General features: G+C 34.1%; 1 protein-coding gene across 6 annotated transcripts in view; it reads left to right on the top strand.

Moving 5' to 3' along the window:
- The window catches only part of ANKRD12 (ankyrin repeat domain 12), a 123,331-nt gene that overhangs the window by 36,355 nt on the left and 65,701 nt on the right, over positions 1-21,275 (top strand). For 4 of the 6 annotated variants that reach the window (XM_027575389.2, XM_027575388.2, XM_027575390.2 and 1 more), the window contains exons 3-4: positions 11,201-11,348; positions 17,450-17,518. In XM_027575389.2, coding sequence (XP_027431190.1) covers positions 11,201-11,348; positions 17,450-17,518 — 217 coding nt within the window. The remainder of the gene's footprint in view (positions 1-11,200; positions 11,349-17,449; positions 17,519-21,275) is intronic. The other 2 variants (XM_027575395.2, XM_027575394.2) reach the window with 1 other exon arrangement.

Genomic DNA, 21,275 nt, shown 5'->3' with positions numbered 1-21,275 from the left:
CATAAATTTAACCTTGGGTAAATTTACGTAACTTTTCCAGCCTCAGTGTCTCTCTGTAATGGAGGACAAGAGTACTTTAGAGAATTGTTGTGACAGTGAAATGGCATAAGTATAGTGCCTAATGCAATGCTTGTTACATAATATGTGCTTAATAAATATTAACAGCTTTTGCTTATTATTTATTATTACTAGTCATTGCCAATGACCTGTGATTCTTTTTACATCTATCCTTCTTCATTCCTAACTGGTCTCAATCTCCTTTATCTAATTAATTTTACACATTATCTTTGAATATTTCCTTTTTGTTTTTTTGTTTTTCCTTTTAAGTCTTTTCTTCCCCCAAGTCATTTTCTTATTGAAGGACATCTGAAATGTTTCCGGTTTTTCGCAAATATGAATAGAGCTGCAATGAACATTTGTGTACAAATGTTTTTTAATCCCTTTATTGAGGTATAATTATATACCCTTAAAATTCACTCATTTAATGTATAATCTAGTGATTTTTAGTAAACTTATAAAGTTTTGCAGCCATCATCACAATCCAGTTTACACCCTTTCCGTCATGGCTAAATGATGCTCATGCCCATTTGCCTTCAGTCCCTATTCTCACCCCAACCCCCAGACAACCCCAGATCTGCTTTCAAAATTAGGAATTTTAAGTTTTCAGAATTTGTTTTCAAAACTGTTTTGGCTATTCAGGGTCCTTTACATTTCTAGACAAATTTTAGGATTAGCTTGTCAGTTTCTACAAAAAACCTGTTGGGATTTTTAATAAGGATTTTATTGAATAGATCAGTTTGGATAGTATTGGCATCTTCCAGTCCATCACCACTGAATATCTCTGTTTATTTAGATCTTCAGTTTCCTTGAGCAATACTTTATAGCTTTTAGTGTACAAATCTTGCACTTCTTTTGCTAAATTATTAGTGTTTTTTTCTTTTAGATGCTATAATAGTTAATTTCATTTTGGGTTTTTCATTGCTAGTGTATAGAAATAGAATTGATTTTTATGTAGTGATTTTGTATTCTGTGACCTTACTGAACTCATTTATTGGTTCTAAAAGTCTGTGGATTCCTTAGGATTTTCTACAAATGGGATCATGTTCTCTCCATATAAAGATAATTTTACTTTTTTTCCAGTATAGATACTTCTGTTTTTTTCTTGCTTGATTGCACTGGCAATCTCTGCCTTTGATTAAAATGATTAATCCATTTACATTTAATATAATTATTCATAGGGTTGGATTTAATCTGCCATTTTGTCTTGTGTTCTTTTTTTAAAAAATTTTTTTATTGTTATGTTAATCACCATACATTACATCATTAGTTTTTGATGTAGTGTTCCATGATTCATTGTTTGTGCATAACACCCAGTGCTCCACGCAGAATGTGCCCTCTTTAATACCCATCACCAGGCTAACCCATCCCCCCACCCTCCTCCCCTCTAGAACCCTCAGTTTGTTTTTCAGAGTCCATTGTCTCTCATGGTTCATCACCCCCTCCGACTTACTCCCCTTCATTCTTCCCCTCCTGCTATCTTCTTCTTTTTCTTTTTTCTTAATATGTTGCATTATTTGTTTCAGAAGTACAGATCTGTGATTCAACAGTCTTGCACAATTCACAGTGCTCACCATAGCACATACCCTACCCAATGTCTATCACCCAGCCACCCCATCCCTCCCACCCCCTACCACTCCAGCAACCCTCAGTTTGTTTCCTGAGATTAAGAATTCCTCATATCAGTGAGGTCATCTGATACATGTTTTTCTCTGATTGACTTATTTCACTCAGCATAACACCCTCCAGTTCCATCCACGTCGTTGCAGATTTGCCGTGTTCTTATATGTTTCATATTTTTTTTGTTTTTCTCCCATCTGTGCTGCCTTTTTTTATTCTAAATATTTTTCATTGTACTATTTACATTTCTGATTTCTTAAACTTCTTAAATTTCTGATTTCTTGAATTGTAATCTTAAGAAGTTGATCTCTGGATTATAATATGCATCTAATTATTGTAAGTTAATATTGACGTAATTCCAGTAAAACATAGCAACTTTGTTCCTGGATAGCTCCATTTCTTCCCCTTTTTTTTGTGTATCTATAGATTCATCAACATTTGTTATTAACTCCAAAATAGACTGTTAGGATTTTGTACAATCTTTAAAGAAATGAAAGAAGAAAGGAGAAACACATATTCATACAGTTCTTTTTACCTACAAATTTACCAGTTTTTGTCACTCTTAATTTCTTCTTCTTACAGACTCAAGTTACTGTCTGGTTGTTATTTCCTTACAGTCTCTAGGAATTTCAGTATTTACTGTAAAACAGATCTTCAGCCATGATTAGATTTCTCAGTCTTCATTGATCTAGGAATATCTTGGTTTTGCTGTATTTTAAAAACAGCTTTATTGAGATATAATTCACATACCATATGATTCACTTATTTTAAAGTGTACAATTCAGTAGTCTTTATTATATTTACAGAGTTGTGCAGTTATCTCCACTACTGATTTAGAGAATTTTTACCCAAAAGAGAAACCTGTGTATCCATCAGCAGTCACTCCTCGCTTTGTCCCCAACTTTCACAGCCCTAGGCAGTCACTAATCTACTTTCTGTCTCTGTAGAATTGCCTGTTCTGGATGTTCCATACAAATTGAGTTATAGAATTGTGGTCTTTGGTGACTGTTTTCAAAGGGCAGTTTTGTTGGATATAGATTTCTTAGTTGACTTTTTTAAAGAAAAAAAATTGAATGTCACCCTACTTCTTTCTTGCTTTAACTGTTTCTGATAAGTCAGCTGTTTTGTACACTTGTCAAGATGAATTTTTTTTTTTATTGCTTCTCTCTGTCATGTGCTTAGGATTCCCTTGTATTTATTCTGTTTGGGGTTTCTTGAGCTTCTTAGATCTGTAGATTAAAGGTTTTCATGAAATTTGGAATAATTAATTTACTGATTTTTTTTCATCTCACATCTGCTGGTGAACATTTCTAAGACATTTTCAGTTACTCTGCTTTTCAAATCCAGTATTTCCATTTGGTTGTTTTTGTAATTTTTCTTTATTAATATTTTCTGTTTGATAAGTCATTATCATACTTTAATTTTTTAAACATTGTTTTATTTCTTTATAATAACCGTCAAATCTAGTATTTGGGCTTACTCAGAGAAGTTTCTATTGAATACTTTTTTCCTTGCTTTTTTTGTGTGTCTTAATTTTTATTGAAAACTGGACAATTTGGGTCATATACTGTAGCAGTTCTACAATCCTGGGTTCTCATTATTTCCCACCTGAAAGTTGTAACTGTTGCTGAGTTTATTTATTTATTTATAATAAAATGTTAAGAATTTATCTGCAGTATTTGTCTCAACCACTGGTATCCATTTTTTTTTCCTTTTTCTTTTTTGGTCTTTCTTCCACAGGGTTACCCCTGTGTCTGTGTAGATTAGTCAGCAGCAATTGATTGGTCAGAGGTTTTACTCAAATACTAGGAGCCATAAGACTTCCACCTTCTATTGACAGACTTGCCTGTGTGTTGAGGAGTGCATTCAACATTCAAGCATTTTTGTTTTGTTTTTTTTTTAAGATTTTATTTATTTGACAGAGCACAAGCAGGTAGAGCGGCAGAGAGGGAGGGAGAGAGGGAGAAGCAGGCTCCCCACTGAGCAACGAGCCTGATGGGGGGCTCCATCCCAGGACCCTGGGATCATGACCTGAGCCGAAGGCAGACACTTAACTGACTGAGCCACTCACACGTGCCCCTCTTCAGGCATTTTTGAAATCTGCCCTGGTATTTACTTTCTGTTAGGCTCACCCAGGTCTTCCCTTTGCTTGTGTGCAGTCAACTAAGGATATGTGGAGAGCTTGGACCCTCACAGATTTCCTCTGCATGGTACACACGATCTCCCAGTCAGTGAGGGATATATGGAGAGCTTAGCCCTTCTCAGATCTTCCCCATACATTGACATAGCTTCCCCTCTCAGCCAAGGATGTGTGCAAACAAATCTTATCTGGTACACCCTATGGTTCTTTCATTTCTGCAGTCTCCTTGGTAAATTTCTGGCTTACGCACCAGCTGCTGCTCTTCTGCAGCAGGATCACAATCTTAGGCTGATAGGACTATGCATTGTGCCCCCTCCAGTTGTTTCCTACCCTGTTTGTTATTTTTATAAACAGTGCAGCTGGGTGTGGGCTTTTGGCCTTCTATACCAATTCAGGTTGACACTCTTTGGCAGCAAAGATGCTGGTTTTCATTGCCAACCCCACCCCAGTAGCACTTCTTGCAAACTAAGCATCAGCCAGGGAATGAAAGCATTCCCCAAGCAAGAATGCCAAAGACACTCACCGTTCTTGAAAAAAAATCATTTTTCTTGAAAAAAGAAAAAGTTTTCTTGAAAATTTAGGCAGTTTTTCTTGAAAGAAAAAGACTTCTCAATTTGTTGTTTGCTTTTTTCAATTTCTAGAGCCTTGAAGTGGTTGTTTTGACAATTGTCTAGATTTATCGTTGTTTCTTGGGGAGATAAATTGCCAGTATCTTCACTCCACCATAGACAAGTTTCCCCAAATGTATTTTAATGCACCAAATGTGACAAATCCTAAGCAGAATGATTTCATTATTAGTTTTATCTAACAAACTTTATATGGGATTCTTAGTGTATTATATACTGTTTTATGACGCTAAGCATAAAACAACAGGTGGTTAAGGTATGATTTAAATCTTTATGAAGACTCTTAACTAATTACTCTTCCTGTTTGTCTGAAATGTTTTGCTCTCAGGACCCCTTTAGCATAATCAAAGATCCCAAAAAGGGGCACCTGGGTGGCTCAGATGGTTAAGTGTCTGCCTTCAGCACAGGTCATGATCTCCAGGTCCTGGGATCTAGCCCCACATTGGGCTTCCAGCTCAGCAGGGAGTCTGCGTCTCCCTCTCCCTCTGCCTGTTTGTCTGCTTGTGCTCTCTCTGTTTCTCTCTCTCAAATAAATAAAATCTTTGGGGGGGAAAAAAAATCCCAAAAAGTTTTTTTACATGTGGGTATATCTGTTGATATTTACAGTATCAGAAATTAGAACTGAGAAAAAATTAATTTTATATTAACTGGTTTAAAAAAACAGTAAAACTATTACTACATGTTTACACACATGATATATTTTCATGGAAAACAACTATATGGGATATATAGCTATATAAATCCAAAACAAAAACTATTAGAAGAGTGTCCTTGGTTTTGCACATATCTTTAATGTCTGATTTAACAGAAGACCACTGAATTCTCATCTGCTTCTGCATGCAGTGTATTTGGATATCACTTGTCATGTAGCCTCTAGAAAACTCTAGTATGTATTCTTGAGAGAATGAGCAAAGTACAGTAACACTGTGAGCATATTTCTGACCTTGCAGATCCTCTGAAATGGTCTCAGGTACCATACTTTGAGAATTGCTCTACCATTGTAAGAAGCACATTAATGGAAATATTGAGTGTACAGTGATGGGACAAAAAAGGAGAGAAGCAATCAACTGTAGAGGGTTCAGGGATGGTTTCACAGTAGAAAAGATACTTAATCTGAATTCTCAAGGATGAATGAGTATGTGGCCAGCAGGAAAGTAGAAGCGGAGGACAGTCCAAGATGTAAAAAAAGACATGAATTTTAACGTTACAGTAGTACATATAAAGTCAGGATGTAGCCTGTGGAGGATGGAGGGTAGGAGATGAGCATTAGACAGGGGCCGATTCATTATGGCCTTATGTGTCTTGCCAAGGAACTTGAAATTTATCCTGTAGCCATTGAGTCAAAAGGGAAGGGCTATGGTAGAAAGCAGTTAGAGTGTTATTTTAAAAATCCAAACTAAAGGCAGTGTGGGCAGCAGCTATGGGGATAGAAAGAAGTTGGCACATCTAAAAGATGTTGAATGAATTAAACTTGAGTATGTAGAAAAAGTAATCTGGGTCCACCCTGAGGTTTATTATTCCCTGAGAAGGAATCCAAGAAATGGAATGGGTTGTTTTGAGAAGAATGTTTGCTTTGTACTTGTTGATTTGGCCATTGGAACATCCAACTGGAAGTATTAATAAGCAGTTAGATAAAAATCCAGAGCTCAAAACAGCTTATTGGAAATAAATATATGAGGACTAGTGGAAAAGTAACCACATTATTATGGAGATGTCACCCAAAGAGAGTGGAGAGAGAATGGAGGAGAGTATACCCTGAGGAATTCAAATATTTAAGAGTCATCAAGAGACAGGAAATGAGGACAGAGAGAACCAGGAGAGGCTAAACAGAGAAGAGTAGCTAAGGGAGTCTGTATGCCAAATGCCACAGAGGTTAACAGGAAGGGTGAGGCCGTTGGATTTTGTCAATTGAGATACCTTAAAATGACTTTGCTTGGTAAAGGTAATTTCAGTAGAGTTTTAGGGACAGAATGCAGTGCTAGATTTAAGAAGACAATTAGAACTTCTTTTTCTAAATGTTTGAATATAGTAAAGGTTGCATTTGTGAAATTATATCTGGGTTGCTTGATATCATTTTGGGGGTTGAATTTATATGGCTGAACTTGTTAAAACTTCTATTCTTCCTAGGTACTTTGTATGTATCTTTTGAAAGCTGCCACTAAATAAACAGTAGTGGCTAAGCATTGCCTTCATAAAAGTGTAGAAACAACTAGCAAAAAGCAAACACTTTTCACTAACATACTTCTATTAAAAACATTGCTTGGTAAGTTAAGAATGCTTATTAATCATTAGATTTATACAATAAATGGGAAGAATAATACAGACTACTATGTTTTTCATTTATTAATTTTTGGCTTACCCAAAGTGATATATTTAACTCTTCTCAATCTCTGTACAATCACTTAATCAAGATCACATACTTGTTTGTTTGGGTAAGGATCAGAAGCTCTTCTGAGGCAATGTGCATGGTGCTCATTGCCATGTTTTAGGATTTCTGAGCAGGTTGACATTGAAAGCTGTTGTTAAAAGTGATTTTCTTCAGTGTTAGATATTTAACTTAGTGAGTAGATTGGCCTTGAAGCCAGCCTCAAGCTTCTGAGTTTTTTCTTCCATACGGTTTTAGAAATGAATACAGAGTTGTTCTGATAGAGATCTTATTCACAGTTTAATATGACACAGACTATTGCTGTTATGAGATCCTAACTTAATAAAATAACCTGAATCAAAATTTAATTTCTTAAATGATTTAAGTAGAGCATTATTTTAAATAATAATCACATTCTATAGCAATATGCGTTTAATATAAAGTGCTTTCATTACCTCATTAAATATCACAGTAGGAGTTCATCAAAAATGTCTCCTCACAATTCTTCAAGTATTTTATCCTTTCAGTGCTAATCTGTAGGGTTTTTTTCCATTGATTTTAGTTTAGAAATTATTTTGTACCGTTTTCAGCTGTAAGTTAGTATTTATGATCTGTAAAAAAAAAAAATCTTTGATAAAACCTTCTATAAAAATCTTAAATCTAGGTTAAATTCATGAAGTGTGAAAGTGGATATTAATCATTTAACCTGCTGAGTAGCTGTCTTATCCTTTTTATCAACATAATTCAGACCGTCATTATTTTATATCCAAGTGATAAGAGAGAAATTTTTATTTTACTGTTCAAGTAATATAATACATGTTGGTTGTAGAAAAATTAGAAAATACATAGAAGAATAATGAAAATAGAAATTGCCTTGTAAAAAACCATCAAGAATCTGAGATTGCATTGTACACTGTCCTACTTGCAAGCTAATCAGTTTCATGGATGCTGGCAGGAGATGCGAGACTCCTGAATGGGATATAAAGGAAAGTTAATTTCTCATAACAATAGCAGTAGCCATCTTATCAGCATTTGTGCCTGTAACGTGAGCCCTGTTTCTCACAAGGGGATGCGAAGAAGAGAGCCAGGTGACAACTACATAAAAAGGGGGTTGCAGTGCAGGAGAGAAACCCCTGATCTTTTATAATGGGCTGCCTGACTTACTGCCCCTAAAGGGAGAAATTATTTATTATACAGAACAGTATACAGACCTGCCTTTGTGCTCCTTCCAATGCTACCTTCCAAGGCTGTTCTCCATATAGATATTCTTGAAAAGATAGTCCAGAACAACGGGAGTTAGTGCCTCTGTAAGATGTGCAGATATGCAAGAGAGCCATGGAGAATTCTCTCCCAACACACCAGTAATGCTGCTACCTACAGATAGCTCTTCATATTTAAGGTTGTGTCCTTCAAGAGTTTTCTATTTTTTTATTTCTCGGTAAATTTTTACCTCTTCTTTTTTCCATCTTACTGAGTTGGTAAAGGCTACCAGTATATTGTCTAACAGTAACAGTGATAGAAGGTCATACTCATCTTGCCATTGATTTTTGTTGTCATTGTTTTTTTATTAATGTATAGTAGGCCCCAGATGTTTACATTGATTTCATTACTGTGTATCTTAGCTGTTGTAGGTTATTGAAAGAATAACAATTAACATAAATGAAAAAGACTTAAAATATTTTAAAATAATTTAAGAGTTCTAGACTTTTCTATGTCATGGGTATGGAAGAAGAATGTGCCAGTGATTTGGTAATACAGAAATTTCAAGACAGTCAGATGTAACTATTCATTTTGAAAGTTTCTTTCCCCAGATCTGAAAATAATTTTTAAAGTGTTTAAGAATCTCACAAAAACCCTTTGTTCAAGTAGTACTAACCAGGATAGTTTATTTTACAGAGAACAGAGCTGGTTGGTAGCAGTTAGAAATATTCACACTGATCACCATATTGCAGAGGAGAGTGTGACCAATATGTTCTTGTGAACATTTTCCACTTGTTATCAAATTGGTTTCTTTTAACTTGTTTTATGGCACAGAACAGTATCTTTACTTACACAGATTTGAGGGAAAATGGACATCTTCACATTTTTCTTAGATTCTGTTAATAACAAAGATTCCTATTTCTAAGGCAAGTCTCTGGAATTTCATTGGTTAATCTTTGTGTTAATCATGCCTTTTTATTTCTGATGCTTTGACATCTGGGGCCTGCTGACACCAGGGAGACTGCCGCTTCCAGGGCTAGCCAATTCCCAAAGATAGTAAACAACTCATTTATGACCAACATTTCATATGCAAACCAACCAATCCAGAGTCCAGACCCAGCCACCAACCGTATCCAACTCTTCCACCCTGGCCCACTGTTCCCCTGCCCTAATAAATCACTCTAGAGCCGGGTACCAGACAGTAAGAGAAACAACGCCCATGGCCCAGAAACTGCTGACGTTACTAAAAATACCCAATCCTGAGCCCACTTACTGTGCCTTGTCTTTTCTTCCCTGAGGAAACCACAATAAAAGCTTTTCCCCTCATTTCCCTTCTCTCTTTCTGCCCCCTAACCCACCGTGGTGCTACCGTTTGTGTCCCTGTGTAGTGTGGCGTGCCCCCTCATCTTGAGAACTGTAACAAACTGTCCTTTCAGTGGCAGTGGTCTCCTTGTCTGTTGGCTTCACCATACCTGAGTAATAATAAAACCTACATTCTAAAACAACCTTATAAAGAAAATACATGCCTGTGAAGCTCAGTGTCAATGGCAGAAGTGGAAAAACAGCTCAAGAGGATTTAACTTTATAACTGAGAAATAAATAATACGAGGCTGTTATTCTTCAGTAATCTTTATCAGTTAAGATAAAAGAAGTCACATTCTCTTCCTGATTTTGTTAATAGATTTATCAAAAATGAATGTAGACTCGGTCAAAATGTATTTTTGTCACCTGGTAAGTTCATCGTATAGTTTTTCTTTAATCTTTTGATACAGTGAATTGTCTTAAGAGATTCTCTAATAATGAACTATTCTTGTATTCCTTGGGTGAACCCTGCTTGATTATGATATATTATCTTTCTAAGTTCTAAGACACTACATCTGATTTGACAGTTTGTTTAGGTAGTTTATTTTTGTGTTTATTTCATAACCAATTTAGTTGATAATTTCTGTCTTATATTCCCTTCTGGTATCAGTTTTATTTTAGGCTTATAAGATGGACTGTTGCTTCTTATCATATCTTCATGCTTATAGTATTTATATGACCCGTGAAATATCTGTCCCTTGAATTTTTTTTACTCTCTTGTAAAATCTTCTGGGCTAGGTACATTTTTTAAGCTTAAAATCTTTAGCTGTGGATTTATGGTCTTTTATGATGTTTGGTCTGTTCTGTTTCTTTCATGAACCAATTTTTAGTAATGTTTTCTAAGAGAGTAGTCTGTTTTTCTAGGCCTCTTAAACTTTTGGTGGTATAAAAATGAATACAGTATTTTTTTTAACTTTTTAATAACCCCTCTAGGGGTTTGATTTTATTGATAAATTCTACTTTTTAATTTTTAATGCCTGTTCTTCCCCCCTCTTCCTTCATTTTCTGTCTTGGGTTGAGAGCTGGTATCTTCTGCAGTCTGAGTCTATTAATTTGCTTCTGAGAGTCTCTGTAATTATCATATCTGTCATTTATCATCACTATTCTTTTTTTTTAATATTTATCTTTTTGAAAGAGAGAGAGAACAAGCAGGGGGAGGGGTAGAGGGAGAAGCAGACTCCCTGCTGAGCAGAGAGCCTGATGTGGGACTCCATCCCAGGACCCCAGGATTATAACCTGAGCCGAAGGCAGACACTTAACCAACTGAGCCACCCAGGCGCCGTCCTATCACTATTCTTTTAAGCTCTCCTGCTAAGGTGATAGGGCTTAATTCTTAGTATCTAGCGGGTTTTTCACAAAGGAGTCGTTATAGCCCAGTTTATATGTGCAGTACCAATTTAGATATTTGGATTATAAATGTGAACTTGATAATGGTTGTAGACCATGAAGGTAGGATACTCACCTGAATGGGTGGGCACAGGATATTCACAAAGCACAGTATGTTTAATTATATACAGAATCGCTTTTTCAGGTTTATGTATTTGTTCGTTGATGATTCATCTATATTATACTTAGATACAGAGTTTTATTTATATTCAAGATATTTTGTTTTATTGTTATTTTAAAATTCTGTCGTCAAGTAAAAGTAAGGGATATGAGACAAGTTAAAAACTGATAAATTTGTTGAAACTGGGTCTTGAATACATTGAAGACAGTGGTTTACAATACCTCTCTACTTTTGTATATATTTGAAACTTCTTCATTAATTTTTAGGTACTGTATTGCCTAGCTAATATTGTTACAACTTTATTCATATTTGATTTTTAATAGAGTAAAGACAAGATTGCATCATATAGTAAAACTCCAAAAATTGACCGAAGTGATGTGGGCAAGGAGATGAAAGAGAAATCATCCATGAAACGTAAACTTCCTTTTACCATTAGCCCATCAAGAAATGAAGAACGAGATTCAGACACAGGTAGAATAATTTGTTGTTCTCTGGTAAAATCTTAATCATTCTTTCACTATGATTTTCTTCATATCATTCCTCTTGCACCCCATTTTATAGAGAAATATTTGTATTTCAGTATTTCAGATTTATCATTTTGGGGCAGAAATTCATACATTTCTCACCCAAACATGATCTCTAATCAGATAACAACAATTTGCCTCTTTCCTTACTCTCCGTGTTTATTACAAATCTCTTACCACTTTCAGAACTTAATTTCTTGGGGAGCATTTCAGTGATGAAAATTTACTGTGATAAGGAGCATAGGATATGTTAGAGGTGAGAAAAAGTTGTTGAATTTTTGTGGACACACTATTGAACCCACCAGAGAAAACAGTATAGGCAGTTTAGATTCAGAAATGAATCCGAAATATGCCCTCCCCAACCCTGAAAAAAAATTACTGGGGTTTCTTGCCTAAGCCCAATTCATGGTACTTTTTTTCCTCAGAACTCTCATATGTCAAGAATGATCCTTGACATCAGTCAGTCCCAGTTGTTCACAATAGATTAGAACCTCATTACCACTATCTACTAAATCACTACTAGATTGTGTTGTAGCCCTGAACTAATCATTTCTTGAAACTAAACTTCAGTGTTTGATATGTATTTATCATAATTGTTTTATCCCTTGCATAAAATACTAATAATGAACTGTTTTTAAGAATGTTTCAGCTTCACTCACAGAAAGTTAGCGTCCTAATCTGAGTTTATGTACAGAGATTATATTCTGCTTATACTTTTCTAGCCATTTTAATCATCAATATGGAAATGATCTTGACTCTGGAATCTGAAAATACTCTATAAAGACTTTTGAAACACCCTATGCTAACATAGCTTTAGAAAGTACTTAAATTAACTTTCAGGAGGTAGGCCTCCTTTTGTGTATTTTGCTGTCTCTCTTAGCTTGAATTAGAAATTCTTATATGTGACATTTTTAATCCTTGAAAATTGTTCTTTTTTGCAATGATTAAGATATTTTGTGCTTTGTTCATTTTAAGTTACACTGACTTCTAGAGATTCAGTCTTTTTTTCTGAAGAATGACTCCTTATCCTTAAGCAGTATTCTCAGCCGTTTAGTTGATCACTTAGCTGAGAAGGTGCATATGTGCCTTTAGATAGATAAGATTTAACTTTTCTCATATTTTTTCCCTGGAAGTCCTTTTGTTTGTCATTTTTAAAGTACTTGCATTAACCAGGTTTTGTTTTCCAGTGACAGTGATATTTCTGCTAGTAATTGAAGAAGGGATTTAGATAAATTCAAAGAATGTTAATTAATTTTTAGAAGTAAATAAGATTTCAAAATAATAAACTTCCCATGAGAACCTTATCAGATCAGCTAGATTATTTGTCTTTTATTTATTGTAAAATAAAGGAGAAAATGTTACTTAGGCACAAAGTTTAAGCACTGGATAAACATAATCTAATTTTTTTTTTTTAAGATTTTTTATTTATTTTTTGACAGAGAGAGAGAGACAGTGAGAGAGGGAACACAAGCAGGGGGGCGTGAGAGGAAGCAGGCTTCCCACGGAGCAGGGAGCCCGATGCCCAATGCGGGGCTATTTACTACATTATATACTTTTCCCCTGCTATAATATTCCGACTCCCTGAATGTAGCAGAATGTTACAGCTCGCTCTCATTAAGATTGTTTTGTAACAGACTCTTAAATATCTTTTGAAAAGGTTATATGCTAACACTAGACAAGATTTTGATGGATTTAAACATATTTTTGGTAGGCTAAATTTACAAATTTTAGTAAAAAGTAGATGTAGGCTTTAGTTTTGCTTGTGCATACATGCATGTGCGTGCGTACACACACACACACACACACACAAATTTTAGTAAAAAGTAGATGTAGGCTTTAGTTTTGCTTGTGCATACATGCATGTGCGTGCATGTATGTACACACACACACACACACACCCCAGAGCATTAATAAGAATTTCCCCAGGCCCAAAGCAGAATGTCTTATTTACAATCCATCTGTCTTATTTTCATAATTTAAAAAAAAAATAGAATCCAAAGTACTATCAAGTGGTATTTTCCATATGAAAATAATTATAGCACCAAGACCCACATTTGACATTGATCTTTTTTATAAAATGTATTTTAAATGATTACTTGAAATTATAAAGATATAAAGGAAATATTTACAACATATATGACAATCCTTGTTTCTTAATATATTTAGTATTTAAAGGTCTCTGAAATGTGAAGAGAAAAAAATGAGAAAATGGAGAAAATATAACAAGTAGTTTAAAACAACAGAATTGCTCTTGGCAAAGAAATATATATATATATATTCTTAAGATTTTATTTATTTGTGAGAGAGAGAGAATGAGAGAGAGAAGAGAGAGAGCATTGGGGGGGAGGGTCAGAGGGAGAAGGAGACTCCCCGCTGAGCAGGGAGCCCAATGTGGGACTCAATCCTGAGACTCCAGGATCATGACCTGAGCTGAAGGCAGTCGCTCAACCAACTGAGCCACGCAGACACCCAGCAAAGAAATATATTTTTAAAATATATCAATAATAATCAAAAACAATATGTAACAATTGACATAATTGTTGACCTAAATCGTACCAGGTGGTCAGTGGCCAGAAATAGGAACTTACTTTAGTTGGTCTAAATAATAGGAATATTTATTGGAGGTAAATATGAAAACATTTATCCAGAACTAAAGTTTGTTAACATTTGACCTATTCTTTCTTTTGGGATTTAATCTATATAAGTAATTGATGACAATGAAAATTATCTTTATCTCCACTTCATGTATAATAGCAAAAATTAAACCCAGGAAAATAATGTCAAGTAATAGAGAATTTTTTTGATTATGGTAAATCCAATGAAGAAATACAATTTTTACTCTTAAGAATAACATTGTAGAAGAATACATGAAATGGAAAGATATTCATAGCATACAGAATTTAAAAATAGGTTATGAAATAATATGTACTGTTTGAAAGCTTATGTATATTTATATTTGTATGGATGTGTACACAGGGCATATATTAACACACATATTGAAAGATAAGATTGTTTAAATATAAAAGACTATTTCATTGTTGGTATAATTAGTTCAATAATGCCATCAGGGACTGGGGTGTTTTTCATCGTTCTGCTCTCTCACCCTGAACTCGTACATGGGCTTTGTTCTTAACATTCTGCTTTTTATAGTCACACAATATCTTCTGCCTCCTCCTGGGCAGAAAGTAGGAGAGGAAGGACCAGCGACAAAAGTATCTTTCTTCCAGTGAAACTTTGCCTTTTTATTGATGAAACAACATCCCTAGGAACTCTTCTGCCTACATCTCATTGATTAGGCTATCCTAGTTGCAAGGAAGTCTGGAAGGTTAACTCCTTTTAGCTGGGCATATTGTCACCCTGATCAAAATTGGAGTATTTCTGCTAAGAAGGAGAGAATGAATATTGGGTAGGCATCTTACAGTACTGACACTGTATGTAGTTTTTAATATGGTCATTAATAACTGAAAACTGCGGTTCTGTAAGAGTTACTCATGTTTCTACCTAAGTTATCTTTATTCCTGCATTGTCAATCAAAAAATCATACTTTTCTAGTCTAATGGCATTCAAGGGAAAGCCACAATCCCTCGATATGAAAGTACTAAACAGCTCTCTTCAGGGTATACGTGAGAGTCTCTTATTGGCCTTGAAACTAAATTTGCGATTATTTTGTTAGGAATAATGACATCACGAGCATCTTTGCAGATTGTATTTTTATTATACCCTGAATTCTTTCTTATTCATTCCCAGGAGTGGGATTACAGAATTAAGGGTTAAATATTTCTGTGATGTTTCTCCAAAGTAATTATATAGAGGTACAAAACCACCAGCGGTATATGAATGTTCTTTAACCTCAAATAACATTGGGGCACATGTTTTTCTTTAAGTTTGATTGATCTAATATTCTATAGAGGTAAACCAGTGGCACTTCATCATTTTAGTGTGTATGTTTAAATAAGTAGAAAGATAGTGTCCTTCACTTTTTAAAATACTTGTTTTCTCTTTATAAGCATTATTTACTTACTATTTTTTTTCTTTTGGCATGTATAGATAATGCGGCATGAGAAAATCCAAAGAGGCACAGTATGATCTGTTCCCAAAGTCCATGGTGGCAGTGGTGGAGCATGTTCACATGTTTTAAACTAAATCTTCTCTGCCATCCAGCCTTAGAAGTTCTGTTTTCCTGATGCCACTGAAGGGTTTACCCTGATTAATAGGACTCAAACAATTTTGGAGAGAAGAACTTTTTAAAAAAAAGAAAACAAATATAATTTCTCTGGTAACTACGTTAAAGTAGCAGATAAAATCAGCGCTTTGCTTAATAAGAATGATCACCTTTTGATGATTTTCATGGAGATTAATTATTACAGATTTTCTCTTGTTCCCATCTATAAAACTTTCACTTTAAAAATTTTCAAACATACAGTGCAAACCTTTTTAATCATTCTTGATTTTTTTCTCTTACTCTCTTGCAACCTGAAACAATATTAAAAAGATGGCTTTTAAAATATAAGTATTATTTGTCTTGGCTTGCTGCAGAGAACATACCAGGGAGAGAGATTTGCTCTGCTTAGCACTCAGTGTTTTATAAAAACCTCATAGGGAGCACTGGTCTCAGTATAGCACAGAGGGAAAATGGGCGAGTCAAGCGACAAGATACAGAATCTCCTGAATTAAAATCTTTGTAGAATAGTCATTCAGATGCACCAAATATAAAAATACTTATTTGAGTAAAAGCCAAAGGGTGTATGGAGTCAGGGTGGATTAATTTACCACCAAAGGAAGATTTGAATAAACTGAATAAACCACTTCCTTATATTAATGAATATAAGTTAAAGTTCAGTTTATCCATTGTGCTTCAATCTGTTACAATAATATGATCTGCTTTCAGTAATCCATTTAATTCTATTTGTTGGCATAACTTATTGGTTGCTGCCTTTTCTTTTCTTTGCAGTATATGGGGGCCATTTTTGCTTGTCTTAAATGAAATGTCAAATAGTTGTCATGGAATTTTTCTAATTGCTAACCTAATGTGTTCAGTTTTGAAATACAAGTGTTCATTGAAAGGCTTGTCACTGAATCCATTTACCCACTTGGTTTAGAATTGGCCTAAATGTTATTTTATCAGTTATTTCTCTTTCAGTTGAGTGAGCCTTCTCATCACTAAACTTTTAGGCTTATCTTTAAAAGTTTCAAGCACTATGTTTTATTTGTTCTCTAAATTGCTTCCTTTTTTTTTCCCAATACTTTATACCTAACTCAACTCATGAATAATATCTATACTAATGATCCCAGAAAGAAAAGTGTATGTCAATAAGTTGAGTATATGAAGATCAAAATAATATTGTGTTTAAAACGGCATATTGTTTGCAAGTAATTCTATCTGCTCTGGCCATACTGCCAAAAGTCAATTGGAAATATTTTTACTTGTCATAAATTGTTAGGCAGAATTCCGTATTCTTATCTTAGCTGATAAACTTTGTTTTGATTTTAGGCTGTTTTCTTTCTAACAGGTCTTACGTAGAGGTCAATGTAGTAATTCATATCACTCAAAATGTGTATAATTTATAGAAAGGTCTGTGGTCTAGAATGATACTGCTGTCCAAAGTGTTCATTGTCTTCTGAGTAGTTTGACATTCATAGAACAAAAAGGGTCCTTTATTCAGGTTTTCTAAAGACAAATTCTAAACAGAAAAACAGTAATAGAGTATTGCCTCTTTTATCGTATTCAGAAATTGAAAAAATACATAGCCTTAAAGGAGGTATCTTTTAATAAGCAGCATCAGTAATATCTATTATTGCAAACTGCATGGTTGACTTTCTCAACTTCAATATTCCAGTTGAAGAAACTGAAATCTTAGCCAAACTGAAATCTTCAGCCAAACCTGTGTTTTAAATGTGCTTTTGGCTTTACTTTAAAAATAATCTTTTGGAAAAACAATGATAGATCATTGACTAACTAGTGATCCTTTGAAAAATGTTGGTTTGTTGAATTCTGCATTTCCCTTCGTGTGCTTTTTTTCTTTTCTCCTGTCTCTTCTCATTCTGTAGATTCAGATCCAGGACATACAAGTGAAAATTGGGGGGAGAGACTTATATCTTCTTACAGGACATACTCAGGTAATTAGATTATCAGGGGCACCTGTTGAGCCAGTGGTTTCTTTCACATTTACAAGTAATTATTGTACTATAAATAACTTCCTTTCAAACCAGTATATAGATGTCTTTGGTTAAATAAGTGAATTTACATGAGTGACACTGAATTTTCCAGTTTTTGTTTGAGGTATCTAGTGCATCATATGCCACATAGTAGTTGTATAGCACAATGTGGGGGGCACCGTTCACATAGAAAACAATATAAAAGTCAGCCCCTTGGCAGTGCAGCAATCCCTATGGAAAGATACCCAAGGTCTTTGATCTCTTTTGCTCTGTACTCGTCACAAGATATACCAAGTCTGGTCTTGATAGACAGTGTCATCTTATGCTTTAATCATGCAGTGTTTTTTTTGTTTGTTTTTTAAATTTTGGTTGAACTATCTTTAGTCTATTGACTTTGCTGCCCATGTTGAATTTAACAGTGGATTAAAACACCAGCTTTCCTGGAGAAATGCCATTACCATTAACTGTGTTGGAACAACTCTATTTGGCTATGGCACCAGGTATAATACTTCATAATTGCTCCAGATAGAAAAATATTGGAGAATATATATAAATACCATCTAGTATGTGAAAACTAATTAGTTAAGTGTTTTGATTATCCTGTTTTTTTAAAAAAAAATGGGCTTACATTTTTATCTCTTAACTTTTTTGTAATGTAAAATATTATTTAGTCCCTGGGTATCCAAGTGTCCAGCTTTCAGCATATGACATTTAGCTGTAAAAACTTGAAAGAAACCTTCTGTTTTGGGTATATTTTTTATTATTTTATAAATTTGTGCAGTTTGGGTGAGGGTGATATAGAACCAAATAATTATTGTTAAAATTATCCTGAAAGCTATTAATTGAGCTGATAAGTCTGTAGTATTTGGTTATCAAAATTTGGGAGTGAAGGACATGTTTACAGTCAGCATTAAATTTAAAAGGCCTACACTTACTGTGGAGTTAGGTGTACTTTTCTGAAAGAGCTATATGGGATGAAACCATCCATGATCTGAGTATAGGTGCTGGAAATCAAAAGATAAAAGCACGTAACTTTTAGAGATATGTATAGATGCTTTAGAGCCGGAGAGCAATGGCAGCATTTTTTCTCAGAATTGAAATATACACATTCCAGTTGAGTTATAGCTCCATTGCTCCATTCCTTCCACAATGACTGCTTTGTGGGAAAGTATCATATTCTTTAGTTTCTGAGGCACTGATTGGATTATGAACTGTTCCCCAAGTAAGAAATTTTGTCTCTTCTCCTTAATATACTCTACACTTGAGATGTGACAGTGTTGACCTTTCTGTTTATTCTGACTAGTCCTGAAAAGAAAGCATTAATTTTCATAATTATAAGACTGAGACATCTCTATATTTCTCAGTTCCTCTGAACCTTGAAATAAAAAATGTTGGATTGTTCAAAATCCATTTCTCTGTTTTTCTTTAATCTTAAGTAAAGCACTTGGATTTTTCTTTCAAAATCTCTTGAGTGGCTCAGGGGAATTTCAGGTCTATAGGAGACTGTGCTAAATGAGCACATGTGTCAGTATGTTTAAATTTTAAAATTCTGACCCATTATTTGGACAAATAAGTACATATTTCAGTTATACTTGAAAAGCACCAAACTTTCTCAAATTTATATGATCATTTTTTATTTATGACAGACCAGGAAACAAGTTCTTCACAGAATAGATCCTAGACAAAATTTCATTGAATACTTTAAACTTGAAAAAGCATACTTTGGGACGTATTAATCTAACAAAATTTTGAAGAATGGTATATAGTTATCTCTAACGTAGCTACCAGCATCTGTTTTCTTACCTTCTTTTCCTATCTCATGGAAACCATGAACTCAGACAAATGACTAACATAACTCAAAGGAAAAAAAAGTCCAGATTGGATACTAGTATCTAATTTGAATTTTTTGCTTGAATATTTGGAATATGTACAATTATATTCTTTTCCAAAATGTAATCAGTCTTTGATCATTTGGCGGTTGAATGCTCAAATGAATTTATAAATATCTCACTTTTTCCTGTCAACTCAGTATGTATCACCTTAGAGCATATTCTTTTTAAAATATTGCATGAAAATGCCATTAGGAAAGCAGAAAATCCATTATTTTGCAAATACAAAATTTTCTCCCGAATTTTAGAAAATATTTTAAGAATAGATTCTATGTACATTTTCTTCATTTTGTTTCCTTCAATTACTAGATTTTACTTTTTTTTTAAAAATTCTACTTTCTATAAAATTTTTACACTTAAATATTTTAATTTTAAGTAAGAAGTATGTTCATTATATTTAAGGATTTGTTATTTAGATGGAAAATTGTTAAAACAATTATGGTTCCTCGTTAAATATGAGAGAAATAAAGCATACATAACATTATTAGAAGAAAGTAAATGTTTCAGGAAAAAGGGCTCCTCTTAAAAACCTGTTAAGGACTTTTAATTAACAAATTTAGTAAGTTAGGTGAAGTACTCTGCTGAAACTGGATTTATACTAAACAGGCCATTAATGATTAATTTCTCATTTCATTAATGAGAAGTTTGAAAATAAAAGAATATATTAGAACTATTAAAGGCTGACTTAAGTAAATCTTTAATTTTTTTGTTTTATGTAAAATATCAATACAGTGGACATTTTGGAGCTATCGAAGTTTGAGTGTGATTTGTGGGCAGCAGAATTTAAATATTCTGATCTCTTAATTTTTCTAGGCCATTAGGATGCCAGCCATTGTATCCTAATTAAGTGGTACACTGCAAGAATTACTACTTTAAGTTCTTATGCCTTAAATAATAATATTTAATAATATTTAAATAATATCAAACTATTACTAGTTTTTTGAAACTTGCTAGATGCATAAGTGCTTATTATCTCCTAGAGTAGTCTACTCGCTGGCCCCATCTGCCTTAAAAAAAATGCAATATTGACTACTGAGCCTTCCCTTTTTCCATTTTTGCTGTGTTTTACACTTTTAAAATTTACTTATTTATCTTTGTAGCCTGTCTTTGCAGGGACCCTCAAACCCGGATCAGTAAATCTCAGATATTTATGTAGGATTTCCCAAGAAATAGATGCCTAGACAGTTAACAAGCAGACCCTCTGCATTAGCTCTCACCTGAATTATCTCCCAGAGAAGTCCTACAAGATAGATACCTGCATCTTGTTGACTTACAGAATCCAGTTCCATCTGAAATTCCTGGGACTTGATGGGGAATGCTGGCTGTACTGCCGAAAGATTTCCCAAATAGCTCAACCTAAGAGCTGGCTTTTTGATGGATCAAATCTCTTTGAGAAAAATTCTTAAGGCATTTTTTAGATCTTTGCAGAATCTCTGTTAAACACCCCCCACCTACCTACACACACACAGAATCTTTAATTTGCTCAGTTTTAGCTTTGATTAGTATCATTCCATGTTCAACTATCCTGTGTCTGGAATAAAGTGATCCTTTGCTTTTTTACAATAATTACTTTGTTTGATGAGACTTGTCTTAAATACTTATCTTGTTAGAAGATTGTACAAATCATCAGTGGAATTAGGGAAGTAATTTGAAGGAACATTGCTGTAAGGACTTAGCAATAATTAAGAATAAAATTATAATGAATGAAAGAAGTTTCAAAGATAAAATACTAAGGAATGTTTGAAATATTGAAGAAGTTAAATTTTAAAAGAACAAATCATTAAAATACAAATTTCACTAGGAATGAATTTCCAAATGTTCTTAATTTT

The sequence above is a fragment of the Zalophus californianus genome, chromosome 14, assembly GCF_009762305.2.
Source record: "Zalophus californianus isolate mZalCal1 chromosome 14, mZalCal1.pri.v2, whole genome shotgun sequence".
Classification (NCBI taxonomy): domain Eukaryota; kingdom Metazoa; phylum Chordata; class Mammalia; order Carnivora; family Otariidae; genus Zalophus; species Zalophus californianus.
Note: the sequence above shows the minus strand (reverse complement) of the source record. Positions and strands in the feature narration are given on the sequence as shown.